The sequence below is a fragment of the Amyelois transitella genome, chromosome 22, assembly GCF_032362555.1.
Source record: "Amyelois transitella isolate CPQ chromosome 22, ilAmyTran1.1, whole genome shotgun sequence".
Taxonomy (NCBI): Eukaryota; Metazoa; Arthropoda; class Insecta; order Lepidoptera; family Pyralidae; genus Amyelois; species Amyelois transitella.
The window spans coordinates 4390970-4405977 of NC_083525.1; the positions used below are offsets into that span (position 1 = coordinate 4390970).

General features: G+C 36.2%; 1 protein-coding gene across 1 annotated transcript; it reads right to left on the minus strand.

Annotated features, from left to right (window-relative positions):
* Positions 1-16: 16 nt before the first annotated feature.
* Positions 17-14438, minus strand: LOC106134149 (condensin complex subunit 3). Its single transcript, XM_013334117.2, has 28 exons — positions 14138-14438; positions 13644-13814; positions 12811-12936; positions 12324-12472; positions 11610-11769; positions 11289-11470; positions 10791-10985; positions 10419-10579; positions 9830-10017; positions 9320-9418; positions 8890-8964; positions 8167-8295; positions 7571-7684; positions 7088-7259; positions 6829-6911; positions 6454-6571; positions 5933-6018; positions 5481-5600; positions 5003-5170; positions 4689-4785; positions 4304-4372; positions 3265-3372; positions 2818-2973; positions 1937-2110; positions 1244-1423; positions 767-900; positions 338-432; positions 17-118 (listed from the first exon to the last, which is right to left on the minus strand). The coding sequence occupies exons 1-28, from the start codon at positions 14288-14290 to the stop codon at positions 58-60; spliced, it is 3723 nt and encodes a 1240-aa protein (XP_013189571.2). The 5' UTR covers positions 14291-14438; the 3' UTR covers positions 17-57.
* Positions 14439-15008: the final 570 nt, after the last annotated feature.

Here is a 15008-nt window from a genome sequence, read left to right on the forward strand (position 1 = left end):
GCATAAATGCAAACATATGAAATAATTTTATTATAATTAAACTTATGATATTACATTTTACTTTTTCTTTCCATTCTTTTTCCCTTTCGGTTTGACAATCTCTGGTTCGGACTCGGATCTGGAAAAAATAACAATATTATTTATTTAGGAGATATTGCAGTGCAGCGAGAGAGAACTGCATCTCTTTCTCATGGATGTAAAATGAACTATGATCCTGGATTGGGTGAGTCAGGTTTTTACCTCAAGCGACTTCCGCCTGGAGGTCAGAAAGTCTAACTTATATTGAAACGTGGTTTTAGGTAGGTTGATATAGGGGCACAAAATAAATAATACTCACTCTTCACTATCATCGGGTGTTTCAGGAATTGTAACGTTGCCTTTGGAAGCGTTACCGTCCATAAGCTCACTAGAGTCATTTAGAAGTGACTGCGCCTGTAAAATATAATACTATGCTGCATAAAAAAAATCATTTGATATTAAAAGATATTATAATCGTAAAGTAGGCTGAAAAACTAAAGCTTAGTTCAGAAATGTGTTAACTATTTTAAATATTAATTTAACTGTTTGTAATATTTATTTATTTTCAATAAATATGCCATTAAACATTAAAATTGATCTAGTGGGTAGTGGTAGATTTTAATAAACTATAACAATTTCTACGAACAAACATAGGTGCTGAATGAGATGGGTCACTGAATTTTAGTGATATCCTACTTACAATTACTATTCGTAGAAGATTGTTTTAAGAATATTAAAGCGAACTTACGACTTCTTGGTCATAAACGATAGTATGGAGTAACGTTTCGTCCGCCGAGTCATCGAACGCGGATATTTGCGATACCACGCTGCTGCGGGTAGACACAGAGTCTTTGGATCCAGTTTTCTTTCCTTGAGGTTTTGCTGTTAAATATAAAATGAAAATATGAGATTTTGGAAAGATTAATCAATTTAACTAAACGCCTAAAAGATATTTGTATTTTTGTTCATGATAAACTATGTACCAATTTTTTTTATCTATTTATTTGTGAACGGAAGTGAAGTCCCAGACGCAATTCTATAGTTATTATAAATATCCACAGCAGAGAGGTCAATAATAGACCACAATTTTTGCGGGTTATAGTAGAAATGAATGAATTGGAAGTGTGCTGTTTTACCGATTACATGCGGTGTGGACTAGTGCCATCTATTAAATAGTTTGAAAGTAAAAAAATATAATTACTGATTTAAATTTAATTAATTTTACCTTTCTCCTTCTTGTTCGCCTTCTTGCCGTCACCACTAGACTCCGCGCTAGAACTTGACTGCATTCCTCTCGTGGACTTCCTCACAGTCACATTGGACACGTCTAGATCGGAAAGTGGAGAAGTTTGTGCTGGCGGTGAATTGTTCTTCCCTTTCGTCGCCTCCGCTTTGGATTTTTGAGCTGTAGATTTTAGTATTCTGTTTAAAATTTGCTTTTGATGAGAATGAAAATTTGTACAAAAAAATGCGTGTCAAGTATTTTTGCTAATAGGCTGATGTACTAGATAGAAACTCTGATATAGAAACTGAGATAGAAACTCTGCTAAGTTCAGATACCAGTCTCCCACAATCTCACAATTGTTTCACATAAACATGTACTGTACTTACCTCACTTTACGTTTCAATGTAGATTGTGGAGAAATTAAGTTATTTTCAATTGAATTGAATCCAGTTGCATGGATATGCAGGTTTCCTTACGGTGCATCTGAATTATTTGGTACATACTAGCGGTAGGATTAAACTTACATTATTTTACCTGTGTCACGCTTTTTTTACCGACTTTAAAAAGGAGGAGGTTCTCAATTCGACCTTATCTTTTATTCGGGCCCTTAACGGTTTGACCACCGACATTACTTGGTGCAGTTACACGGTACTAAGTCGCGGGTAACAGTGAGTCAATAATAAATATTCATACCTCTACCAACATCTACTAAGGAACGTTGCGAACGAGTTCTCTTCACCCCCCCTTTATCTTTTTCTTCTTTTTGCGTCTCCTTTTTATTCTTGCCTTCTTTTCCCTTTTCTTTATCTGTCTTGGCGTTATCTTTCCCACTTTTCTGTTTAGTTATTGACAATTTCTTTTTCTTTCCTGCAAAAAATTATTTAGCTATATAAGTGGAAAAATTTAGTAAGATGCCGTGTGGTTCCCAGCACCTATCAAAAGAATAGGACCACTCCATCTCTTTCCCATGGATGTCGTAAAAAGTGACTAAGGGATAGAATGGAATTAGCTACTAGCTTAAAGAATAGTATAGAATAGATTTATTTTTAAAATTGGATACAAGGTATCACTTATTGACGTCACATCACTTAAATCTAATTATAACCACTACCGTTTCTAAAGCGCATGTGAAGAAGAAGCGGCGGAACAAATTACACTGTAGCATTTTCATCGGACGTCAATTTACAAATATAGATCTCTTGAATCGAAATCGTGGACGAATGTAAATTGTCTACATTAAAAAAACATGAACGAATGTAGAACAGATTATGTCAATACGAATATAAATCCTATCAGTATTTTAAAGACTGTTGACTTTGTCCAACCCGCAAGATGTCTGTATGTATAAACTAAATAAATCTAAAAAAGACGCTGTGTACTCGTATGATTATGCACATTCCACTCTTTTCCTGACCCGACTTTTGCCATTCCTTATATTTTTATTCTATTCTTAATTAATTCTATTAATTTAATTCTATACTTAATAACTTTGTTAGAATTAAGTTAATAACTTAATTCAATAATAAACTACAAAGTTATTAAGAAAGAATTATATACACAGAGTGCAATTATACCTTTGGTGATCTTAGCTTTCTTGACGGGCGAGACGCCGCTGCTGTCAGAAGCGTCGCCGCGCTCTATGTCTTGTGCTGACTCTATCTCTTGACCAGAATCCGCTTCTGATGACTCTCTGGCTGGACGAGTAGTACTGCTTTCTGCTAAAGGTGGTTCTGAAAAAGATAATATATAGAAATTTAAGATTAATTAACAGTTATATAACTAACAGTCTCGAAAAGACTGAAAGTCCACTTTCAACTGGGTGGCTCAATGATTCAAATAGTGATAGGTAGCTAAAAAATTGCATATAAACTTACTCTAACTTAAAAATATTCTCAAGCTTATTTCATTGAGGTTTTTCAAGATCGCTGTGTCTGTCTACTCCGTAAGGGATAAAGACGTGACATATGTACTTAAGATTTTGATATGTTGTTGTAATTCTATTCTATTAAGGTATACTGTACCCTCAGATATTCTAGATATGGCTTCAGGGGGCGAAGTCTCGTCAATTTCAGGTTCTTCCTCTACCGTTTCGTTTATAACCACGTGTGTACTGCGGGCCAACGGTTGTGCTAGTAAAAAATAAATAAATAATAAGTTTTTAAAAAATAACATAATATTTAAAATTGACTAAAACATCGATATGGGCAAACTGCGATAAACAAATATAGTTTTTATTAACAAAAAAAAATGCATGAATTTCTATAATGAGACAATATAAAAGAAACAAAAAACAAACAAGTCAAACAAAATAAATCGATACAAAATGTCAGCCACAAGCACTAAATTTATAGCTTGAATAAAAAAGAAAACTATAATTAATATTTTTACACTATGTTCGGTGTCAATTGACAAAGTCGACAGATGAGAATTCTAAATATATATAAATATATAAACTATAAGTGGGAAAGTAAGAAAAGGAGAAAGGCAAACCAATGAATCAAATCGTTATCATGATTAACTAACTGGTTAACGTTATTCGAAATATAAGTATGACTAAATATAACTAAAAATAACGAATGATGACAACAAAATTTAAACTGAAACCGCTAACTATTTAGTGATTAAATTTCAACAATTACATACATAACATTCTGAAACAACCACTAGAGGGGCGGCTGAAACGACCAGATTCGAAGGTTATACCTAATCACAGAATGTAAGTTAGTATGCATCGTTTACTTAAGTCCAAAGTTGAAAATAAACAGGTGAAATTGCTATGAATAGATTGCTTGCAGAGTCTCAAAAATGCAGATTATTTAATTTCAGGCAGTCTTACTATTCAGGACTAGCTGTGCCCGCGGTAGACATTTCAATTACAATTCAGTTATAACTAATTTAATTTAATACTTATTTTATCTTCTTGTGCACAATACGAACCCAATAGTGTAGGGGATTGCTGCCCCTGGTAACCTCATCAAACATGGATCACGGTCACACTGTTCTATATCATCTTACTCAATCTTATCTTAGGACAATTTATTCACAGTAATTTTTACTTACGTAGCGAAGAAGTTGCTCTTCCAAGTGCTGGTAAGGTATCCTCAGCTTGCATTGTTCCTTCAGTTATTCCTGCAATACGGATAAAATCAATTGCAATCGCATCACAATTCATAGGAAACTCATATTAATTGGGTAGGATAATTTTGGCGCATCCATCGTATTTCTGACGTCAGTTGACAAAACACGCCTAGGTGTAACATAAAATTAAATTTATCATCACACTAGAGAGCGCTAAAGAAGGTAATTGTAAAAAACTATATATTTTCTGTAACATTTACGAATACATTTTTTTTCTTACGGTACAAAACATATGTTGTTCCTAAAAGGCGCAGTAAAAATCGATTACCAATAATCATGTTACTAAGGTAAAGAAAAAATAGTGTACCTGTATTGGACATTTTGTTGAGACTTGCTCGTTCCATAGCCTCAAGTGATCCCAAGTAACGAGTCAGATTGCGGCATGATTGCTTGTCAGGAAGTTTCTGGATGGAAAAAATAAAAAATAAACATAGTACTTGACTTTTAATTTTGAAACAATAAGATAAAGGCGAGAGGATTTTGAAGTTACAAAAGTTGTAAAAGTCATTTAAAAAAAATAAAAAACAAGAAATCATTTCATTTCATTTTTATCTATGGAGGTTATTCGCCGTAGCTTTATGTAGTTACAGAGTAAAAACGCCATTTTGTTTAATAACTCACCAAGCACAAGTCTCTGAGCATGGCGGCCAGTTCGGTGGCAAGCAGGCCGTCTCTGGGCGGCGACAGCAGCGCCAACATGCGGCACACAAGCGCAACTTCAGAGGAAGATGGCCGCCGCACTATGTAGTTGCAGAGTAACAAAGCCATTGCTCCTTGACTGTCTGCTATCTGGAAATATATTACATTCAATAAATCATCAGGTCGCCTGTATAGATTTTGTAGTAACAGCAAGATTTATGAAGGATACCTAATACTTTGTTGATTGAACCAATTTGGGATTCAATACAATATTATAGGAATAGCAAATTTTCTGTAACCGCATGGCAGAGCAGAAAAGAACCACTCCATTTCTTCCAGGGAATATTGTAGGAAGTAACTTAAGAAAAAATTCTGTCAAGCAGATTTAAGGCTTAGAACTGAGAATATGCTCTAATAGGAAATAACGATTACTTTCGCACTGCAACAAAAGCGAACTTACCTCATGATTTACCCTTGTGAGCGATACAATGAACCGTACTACTGCTTCTTGATCTATCTCGGCTAGTGGGGAACTCGAAGGCGCGTTGGCTAACGTTCGCAATGTCGGCAGTGTTGCTTTCTGAAAAAAATATGTTATTAATTTAAACTTTATTGTAGAAATTACAAATGTATAGCACAATTGAACTTGATGCTAGAAGCATTTATCTACCAGTCAACCATTGGGTACACAGAACTTTATTTTTATTTATATAAATCTTTCCTCTTTATTATTAGTGTGGATTATTAGTGTGGATACGCGATCGTATCGAATTATAGATTCTATAAACTCGTTAAGATAAAGTGATTCTAAAGCGGAACGAAAGAAACTTAAAATGTAAACAAAAGGGAGACCTAAGCAATACCCAAAATTAGGGCTATATATTGAATGTATTGAAATGTTCAAAAACTCACTTGTATTTGTTCTTGTGCACCGTCAACGCATATTGGGAATGTCTGGAAGAATACTCCTATCGTTTGGCGCAACATATCTTCATCAACTGCAATAAAAACAAAATACATAAAAGGTGTTCTTATCTTGTTATATTTATAATCAGATCTAATATTTGATGCTGATGTAAAATGGCTCTCCTTAATAAGATCAATGTTTTTCTTGAGAGGAGCCCGGGGTGCGCCTTTGACCATTAACCTAAAAAAGGCAAGTCAGGTTTTTCCATCTGACCTTCACAACATTTTCGAAGTAACCTAAACCATATTGGATCAAGGTTACACTACAAACATTTCTTCACGACATTTTTCCTTATTATTATTTTAACTGCCATACAGCTGAACGTGGCCTTTCAGTCTTTGCAAGACTGTTTGCTCTGTCTACCCTATAAAGGATTAACACATGATTTAATGTATGCATGTTCCCCTCACCGTAAGAGTAATTAAAAAAGTACAATCTAGGTCTATTAAAATATAAAGAAACCCACCCGTAGCCGGGTTGAACCACAGCAGAATCAGCCTGCTCAGTATGGCGGGCGACTCCAAGTGGCCCAGGTGTATTAGACGACACAGACCCTCCACTATTATCAGCCGGTATGTTGCGCACTGAACAATAAACACATTACAATTAACAATAAACTCTCTTTCGAAATTTGAAAAGGGTTCCAGCCCCGTAGCTGGCACGCGCGATGCCGTTTATATCGCACGTCAATAACAAGCGGTAATTTTTCGCGCGATAAAAATGGCGTCGCTCGTGCCATGCTGCAGAAGCTGATACTTAGGTCAGAATTCAGTCATTATGCACATTTTATGTTGTTTTCTATTTTTTTTTCTGAATAATATATATCGTTCAAAATACTCACCGAGCTGTCCATTATCTTTAGAAGCAGTTCAATGACAGTGCTGTGACTGGGCGACATTGACAACGCCGACTCTGATATATTACCTTTAAACGAGAATTTTAACATAATTTCTACATGTATGTAAGTAAACCTAATTCCAAAAAGGGAAGACCTTCTTTAGTAAAATGTTCCCCATCTCCTGTCTCTTTCCTAAGTTCATCAGCGCATAATTTTGCATTAGCCAATTTATTATTACTAAGAAATGTTGATAAAGTCTTACCATCCTCGTCAATGGCGTCGATAGAGTGATAAGTACTCCTCTTGCTCCTGTTGACTTTAGAGTCCTGTTCCGTAGCCTCGTCTTCAAACACCCTTGCTCCGTGAACGCACAACAAGTCTACAATACAACGCAATACGCAGGAGACTGTCGGCTCATTTGACGTGTCTATTAACTGCAACAAGTATTTATATATGAAGCATATCTTTTATTATTCTTCTGTTTAGATTTTTTTAATAATTAATAGCCCGTAAACAAAGACTTACTCCGAATTCTCAATTTAAAAGAGGAAAGAATGTTTGATTATCGCAATTTACTTAAATAAAACATATTTATGCAATAGTAAAAAAGTTTTGAAATGGAGTAAAAAAGAGCCCACTGTCGGGCTTATTCTTTGCAAAGAGTCTGGGGGAAACATAATCTTATACCAAGTTCTCATTTTAAAATCTGAGTGAATTTACACTTTTTATTAAATAAATGGCTTACATTGGCGAAGAAGAAAGCTTTATTCTCCTTAGCGAACTCTTGATCCAGCATGCCGTATAGTGCGACGGTTTCCAGTGCGTTTTCCAGTACCTCCGGATTTTGGAATATGTCAACCTAAGAGGTAGATTAAAAAAATATGACAATCGTTGCAACAAAGTACAGGGACAGCTGAGACCGCAAACATCTTAGGTTCAGATTTACATTTCCCATCTTGCTGTCATTCTATCAAAATTGCATCGTACGAAGTACGAACAGTATTTTTAAGCGACTTTAAAAAAGGATGAGGTTTCTAAATTCAACTATATAAATTGAGTAAGAAGAACTTTTCACAAAGTCATAATTTTATAGTTCTATAGACTTTCATAATTCAAAATGAATGGATGGTGGAAAGATTTGGGATGATTTGAAAGGGCCAGCTAAATTAATACAACAAATGAAAAGTATGTTTATTATGCATTATTTTTCATGACTTACACAAAGGTTCCAATGGTAAGATTGTTAGATAATGCCATTAACATTTAGTCCATCTATTGTACTGTATAAATTGTAAATGTTACAATAATGAACATTAAAGAATAATAAATAAGACAATTTACCTCCATTTCCGTGAAAATCATCTGCAACATCGGAGTGATAGTTTTGAGTTGGGGCGTGTCCAGAGCGCAGTTGAGAATAGTCAGACATTTGTTCAGTGTTTCAGAATCTGAGATCTTTTCTTTGATAGTCTGGGAGAAAGTATTTGTTTATAAAATTAATTAATATCATGAAAGATTTTGTATTAACTTATTGTATGTGTGTGTAGCCATTTCGATCTACAACGACCTTGAAAAAGCTTTCGATCGGGTAGATCATATCAATTAGATATATTAACTTTATCATCTCGATATTGGCGGAGATTTGCTGAGTTGGGTATAGTTTAACCTCAGTAGTCGTTCTCAGGCTATTGTGATGGGCGGATGCCGGTCTGATCTGAGGTTCCGGAGGGCATCAATAAGACCCTTGTTATATAATGCATATTTATATGACAGATAGGTTTTTGTTTTTTTTTTCATAACACAGATGATTAAAAGCTTTTTTTATGTGCCTTTAACCATGATTCAGGAGCAGGTAAGTCCAGGCTATTACTAATAATAATCCACGAAAATGTAATCATCTGTGTACGTGAACCTAAGCAGGGGTAGACCGTTTTTACACATACAGTTGTCTGAACGTGTTTTCATACGTTTTCCCTCGTAATTTTTAGCATTTAAACGAATGCAACGTAACTTTGTAAAGTCTAAAATGTCTTAAAAATATCCATACTGTTTAAAAAAACTTACAGTGATAGGTGCCGGCGGAGGAGCTGGTGCAGGTTGAACAATGAGCTCTTCAAGTTTCTTTTGAATGTCTTCCACCTAAAGAAGCCACTTTTTGTTAATCATTTTAATTTATTATTTAGTCACTTACAAAATTCCATAAACACTTTTTCATAGCAAATGTTCCTGAACCAAATCAAATTTTCATTGCTTTCTTAATTTTCATAAAACTGTACTGACTGTGATTCCCAGATCTTGCACAGAATTAAGAATATACCCCACAACATAGGATAGAAATGAGTTGTATGAAAAAGGACGACGGAAATTAGTACTATCACACAATTTTTCACTTCATCTTCTTTTTCTATTTGTATTGTGTAGACGAAAGTATAAAAGACGAGTGCAAATTAATAAATTTCTAAACATACATATTTTATTTTATAGGAGCACCTACCTTCGCTTTGCACTCAGCTGCGAGGGCGTAATTTTGTTCCCTGACTGCCTCTTCTTGTGCTTCTATGGCCACGTTGAGAGACACGCGAAGCCTCGCCCTCTACGAATAAATATCACAAAATATCACGCCATTTGCCAAGACACTTTGAGCGGAGCTCGAAGTTTGAAACCCATACCTAAAAGGGGTATGAAACCGCTGCAGTATTATTTGTTCCGGGGCTTCATTCGACTACACTAGCGCTTTGAAACTTAATTATTAACACTAATGTTAATGATTAGAAATGTTTGGCAATATTAAGTGACACTTTGTATCTTCTACTAAAAATAGATAAATTCAATCGCTGATACTTGTCCCAAAACTGGTCAAAGTGAAGGAAAAAAATAGGTACGCCAAATAGCGCAACGGGTACTGGTGCAAATGAGATCACGCGAAGACAGGGAAATAAGAGTGAAGACGGAAATAGAGAAAGAGAATAATATAGTTTAAAAGATATAGTGTCTGTGTTGGTACCTGTAACTTGGCCTCAGTGCAGTCGGTAGTGGGCGGTGGCGGCGGGAGCACGTCCGGCTCGGGCGGGTCTCGCAAGGAATTGATCACTCCGCTGATCACCTCTATACGTTGTGCCACTTCTGGCACCACCAACTCTAGGGCTGATACGAAGGCCCGAATCACGTCAGAGCTTAGAGGGCCGTAGTCTCCTATGAGTGTTAAAATAAGTGACGATGGCTATTTTGTATTCAAAATTTAACACAGAAATGTAGTAAAAGTAAATTCGAGTTTAAAGTGCCGCGGTTATCCTACAATACAACTAACCTGTTGTGCCATGTGATTTCTGGCACGCCATTTCTTTCCCATTCCCATATATTTCGTAAAAGGCACAATTAGTCCAGCGCTTTTACCGCAATGGTTGCGGAAGTCATATGGCAGGCACTTCGTTTAAAAACCTGACTTATCCAATTCAGGATTTTTTTTTAATTTTCTTTTTATAACAGATTAGAGAATGTCTGCCTGGTGGTAAGTAACATTTGGCCTCAAATGCACGCAAGCCGGTATCTAGAAGAAAGATATAGAAGACAATGTATATAAAAAAGAAGTCAACCTGTGAGGACGTCGGTGATGAGCGTCTGCAAGGCGGTGCGGCCGGCGGGGTCGGTGGCGTCGTACACCCGCAGCATGCTGCCCAGCTCGTGCAGGACGTGCTGGCGAGTGCTGAACCCGGCCGGGTCTTCGCTCTCGGACGGGCAGGGGGATTCGACGATACTGGAATAAACATTTGCTGTAAGGACTTTTGAATTATGGCATAAAATTAAATCTAACATCCCGAGTGTGGTACACGGATTTCTCTGTAACCTAAATTTGCAGACGCAATTTTCCCGAGCAATTTGAGCGATACATAGGATCGAGGTAACGAAGCAACTGAGGCGACCGCCGGTAAGATGATTTCGAGAAAGACAGTAAACAAATTACTCACACTCGTATATATCCAGTAAGAATGACTAAATCAGGCAACACAGTTTCTAATGTTTCATCATCATCGATGCTTTGCAGATGTTCCGCCAGATGGCGCCAGTACCACGCCGTCTCCTTGTTCAGCTTCTCAGCAGGGATCAGACGGAGGTCCTTGTCGGTTGGCAGCCATTCTAGCAGCTCCGATATTGGAAGACGCCTTGTCAACAAAAAGTGAAAAGAATTCAAAATTTTATAACACAACTTCTGCATTATAAGCCTTTCTTTATAATTTTCTGTATTTATTTATCCAACAAAGTGTTGGTATTCATTGACACCATGAACATAACAATGAGACTGTAAAAAAAACCTTTATGCATTGAGCAACATGGCTCGACTCAGTAAAACTAAATTCATATGACAAGTATGTAGCAACTCAACTGGCATTGCGCAGTATGTAATATTATAATAACTTTTCTTTCTTTTAGTCTATATAAAAACCCTAATAAAACATTCCACTCACTTGAACAAGGACTCCAGTAATTTCCCCGCTACATACTGAGAATCTCTGGCATCATGGGCATTGTCCAGGCGGATAGCTTTCAGTAACTGCACTATGTTGCCCTGGAATGTAGCCAGCCAACCGGGAATCAGGATCTCTTCGACGACGCGACGCACGCGTTGACTACGCTCAGTCAGACCCACCTGGGAATAAAAACGAATTTAATATTTATGGTGCATCATTTTATTTAAGATACGCGCCTGCCATTTAAGCGGTTCCTTTTGGGCAACCAATGACTTTAACAATGTATTGAATACTTACGTTTGGAAACGAATTATTTACCTTGAGTGTCAATACTCGTTGCCGGACTCTAAGCTGCGTGACGTTGACACCGGCTATGTAAAGGAAGGCCGCCCGTCGGACGGCTTCGTCGACGTCGCACAGTCGCTCCAAAACATAAGGCACGTTGCGCGTACACTTGGCTATGGACATCACTACTGCCCTGTTAGAGAAAATTAGGTTTTATTGCTTAGGCAGTTAAATATTATATTTCAAAATTTCCACTAGCCACATTCAGATACCTAAAATCCATTGCACTGTTTGGTAATTAACAAACCGAAAATGTGCCAAAATAGCATGGTGCGCACGGAAGTATAGGTTCAAATCCGCTATGATCCCTTGCAAACTTTGCACTTTGGAATAAACACTTGACTTTGTCATTCGTCAATGTGCCGCGAGATTACTACCTATACCTACATATAACCGCCATTAAAGCGTTGGTATCGTGTGGTTTTGTGGGTTCAAATTCCACATAATGGTCTGGCTTCCTGTGACTGGGTCGGTAGAAGTAGTTGAAATTGACAAGTTGATATATTCACACAGTTTATAGAATAGATTTAATTTCAAAATTATATGCAAGGTATAACTTATTCACGTCAACATAACTTAAGTCTAATTATACTCATATCTCTACTACTCCTTCCAAAGCGCATGTGTAAAAGAAGCGGTCAATTATCCTATACTAATAGTACACACCAATATTTAAATGATACTGACCTCCTGACAGAAGAGCTTGGGTCGCAGCTCATGTGGAAACGGTAAGCTCTGGTGACCTCATCGTCAGGCTCCATGGGGTTTTGGAGCCGCTGCAGCGCCAACGCAGCGCGGCACCGCACCGCACCGCGTGTGTCTTGCAGCCTTTGCATCTAGACATCGCAATGTTATTGTTTTTTTTAATATTTTTTATTTTTATATAGAAAACAGGGAGCTAAAATATGTTAACAATGATGTTTGCCAGTTAAAATGATTTGGCTTTTGTAGATGATGTAATTAAAATTCAGATACTTAGTAACCTCAGTTTGCTCATGACCTAAAGATTTAATTTTAATAAATCTTTCCCTCATACTTTTACAATTTCTGTAAACAATTTAGGAAGAGGAACAGTAGCAAAATGTCACTTTTTATATAAAATAGTGCATTTTTGGGACATCCGTACACAACATTAAGAGAACATTATACAAAAAAGTACAATCAAGCAATGTACCTGTGATGCCAACAATTTATCACACAGGTCATCGTCCAATGAGGCGTCTTCACCAAGTGCAGAGAGAACAGCCGCCAGCAGCTGACTTGCTCGGTACCGCACTGACTGTCCGGAGACACACTGACACTGAAACAAATACACATTATAGAATAAATCAAATCAATATTCTTTAGGTAAAACTATGGCTGCTAGATTGCATAGAGGTGGGTGTAGGTAGAGATAGGACTGTGTAACTAATGCGTGTAGAAAGTAAAAATTTGACATAATGGTTTCAAGGGGAACATTGCTTAAAATAAACAGCATTTCATCTTGTTTTTAACCCTATGTGGCTGGCTAAAGTCACAAAGTGATTAAAGCCTCCTTAAAAAAATAAGATCGCAAAAATTTTTTCACATTTATATAGAAATAAAAAATAATAAATAATAGTAATTAAACTTCTGTTAAAAATAAACTTACAATCATCATAGGGTCATGGGGTAGAGATAGAAATGTACTGAATTATAAATTACCAAATGACTATTGCTTGCCATGTGGTTCCCAGCACCAATATAAAAAAGAATAGGACCATTCCATTTCTTTCCCATCGATGTCGTAAAAGGCGACTAAGGGATAGGCTTACAAACTTGAAATTCTTTTTTTAGGCGATGGGCTAGCAACCTGTCACTATTTAAATCTCAATTCTATTATTAAGCCAAATAGCTGAGCGTGGCCTATCAGTCTTTTCAAGACTGTTGGCTCTGTCTACCCCACAAGGGATATAGACGTGACCATATGTACATATGTATGTCTATTGCTTCTACTGTAAAATGTCACATTACATAAACAATACTTACATCAAAAATGATATCACATATAAACAGCAAGAATTCTTCTTCATCATCCAAACAGGTGCAAAAAGTGGCTACAAATTGGATAACTCTGTCTACATTGGCACTTGTATCACCAAATGTAAACAAATAATGAAGTGCATTCTTAAAACTTTCTCGAAAACAGTCTTCATCAAGCTAAAATAAGAAAAAAATATATCAATTTTCATTATCTACAGTGATATAAAGAGAAAAGGTTTTTATTTTCGAGTGTTTGTAATGAATTAACTCAAAAACTACTTAACTGATTTTGATGACATTTGGTACATAGATAAAATAACCTTTGGGAAATAATGCAGGCGTTTTGGAAATTCAGACGAGAGCGCAGTCCCGTGCAATAGCTAGTTACTTTTATAAAATACATTAATATATCCATTCCATCATCTTATGGATGGTTTAGGAAAAGCCTTAAACTTGTAAACATCAACAGGCTTTCTAAGTATGTAGAATACCTAACTTACCTTTTTATACAGTTTCCTTAGTTCTTTTACATACTTTTTATGTTGCACTACGTTATACTGAACGTTTTGAAATATTTGAAACATTGTATGGTTGTTACGCGGGTTTGGTTTTACAGACACACTTTGCGGCACTTCTGAATCTTTATGAACCATTTTTTTATCCGTGTTTAATTAACCACTAAAGTAATAATATCTCTGAAAAGGAGACTTAAATAATGTAATACTACCAGAGAAATAAATTTCAAATCTAAACATAGGATAGCTCCCTGTGGCGGCCATCCGTTATTTATTTTGAAAAAATATTTGTGTGACATTTACAGTGTTGCCGTTGTCTCCGATGAAAAGGTGCTACATTGTTACTAAAAGCGCCAAAGACCAATAGGCTATTTGACTGTATTAAAAATATACTTTTATGTCATCAGTCTTAATATTATTTTTGTGGAGCGATTTGTAATAACGCGAGATAAAAATATTGCATTATTTAAACAAAATCCGTCTCAGAAAATTAGGTTTTTATATGCAGCTGTCACGTGACTAAAAACGAACGTGATTGGCTATTTCTATTATGACGTCAATTATCCATAAACAGACTGTCGATCGTACCGTTCCTTAGTGTTCGCTACTATTTTTCAAGATTTTATAAGTGTTTGATCGCTCTGGATTACTCAGATAACATAGGTATTTAATAATGGAAACCAATTCCGCGAAAGCTGACAGTCGAAACCTACCAAAAGTGGACGCAATAATGGTTGGAAATCTGGATTGTCTTCTTAGATAAAGACAATCCAGATTTCTATGCTGCCGAACTGAGGAATGTGAAAACATCAATGTAAGTATATCTTGGTAACCACTGATCTTAGATCATGATCTG

Excerpts from the sequence above, each read along its gene's own strand:
- LOC106134149 (XM_013334117.2), bottom strand. The coding sequence starts at position 14,290 with ATGGTTCATAAAGATTCAGAAGTGCCGCAAAGTGTGTCTGTAAAACCA. Across the intron at positions 13,815-14,137 it reads TAAGGAAACTGTATAAAAAG|CTTGATGAAGACTGTTTTCG; the intron begins GTAAGTTAGGTA and ends TTCTTATTTTAG. Across the intron at positions 10,986-11,288 it reads TTACTGGAGTCCTTGTTCAA|GCGTCTTCCAATATCGGAGC; the intron begins GTGAGTGGAATG and ends TTTGTTGACAAG.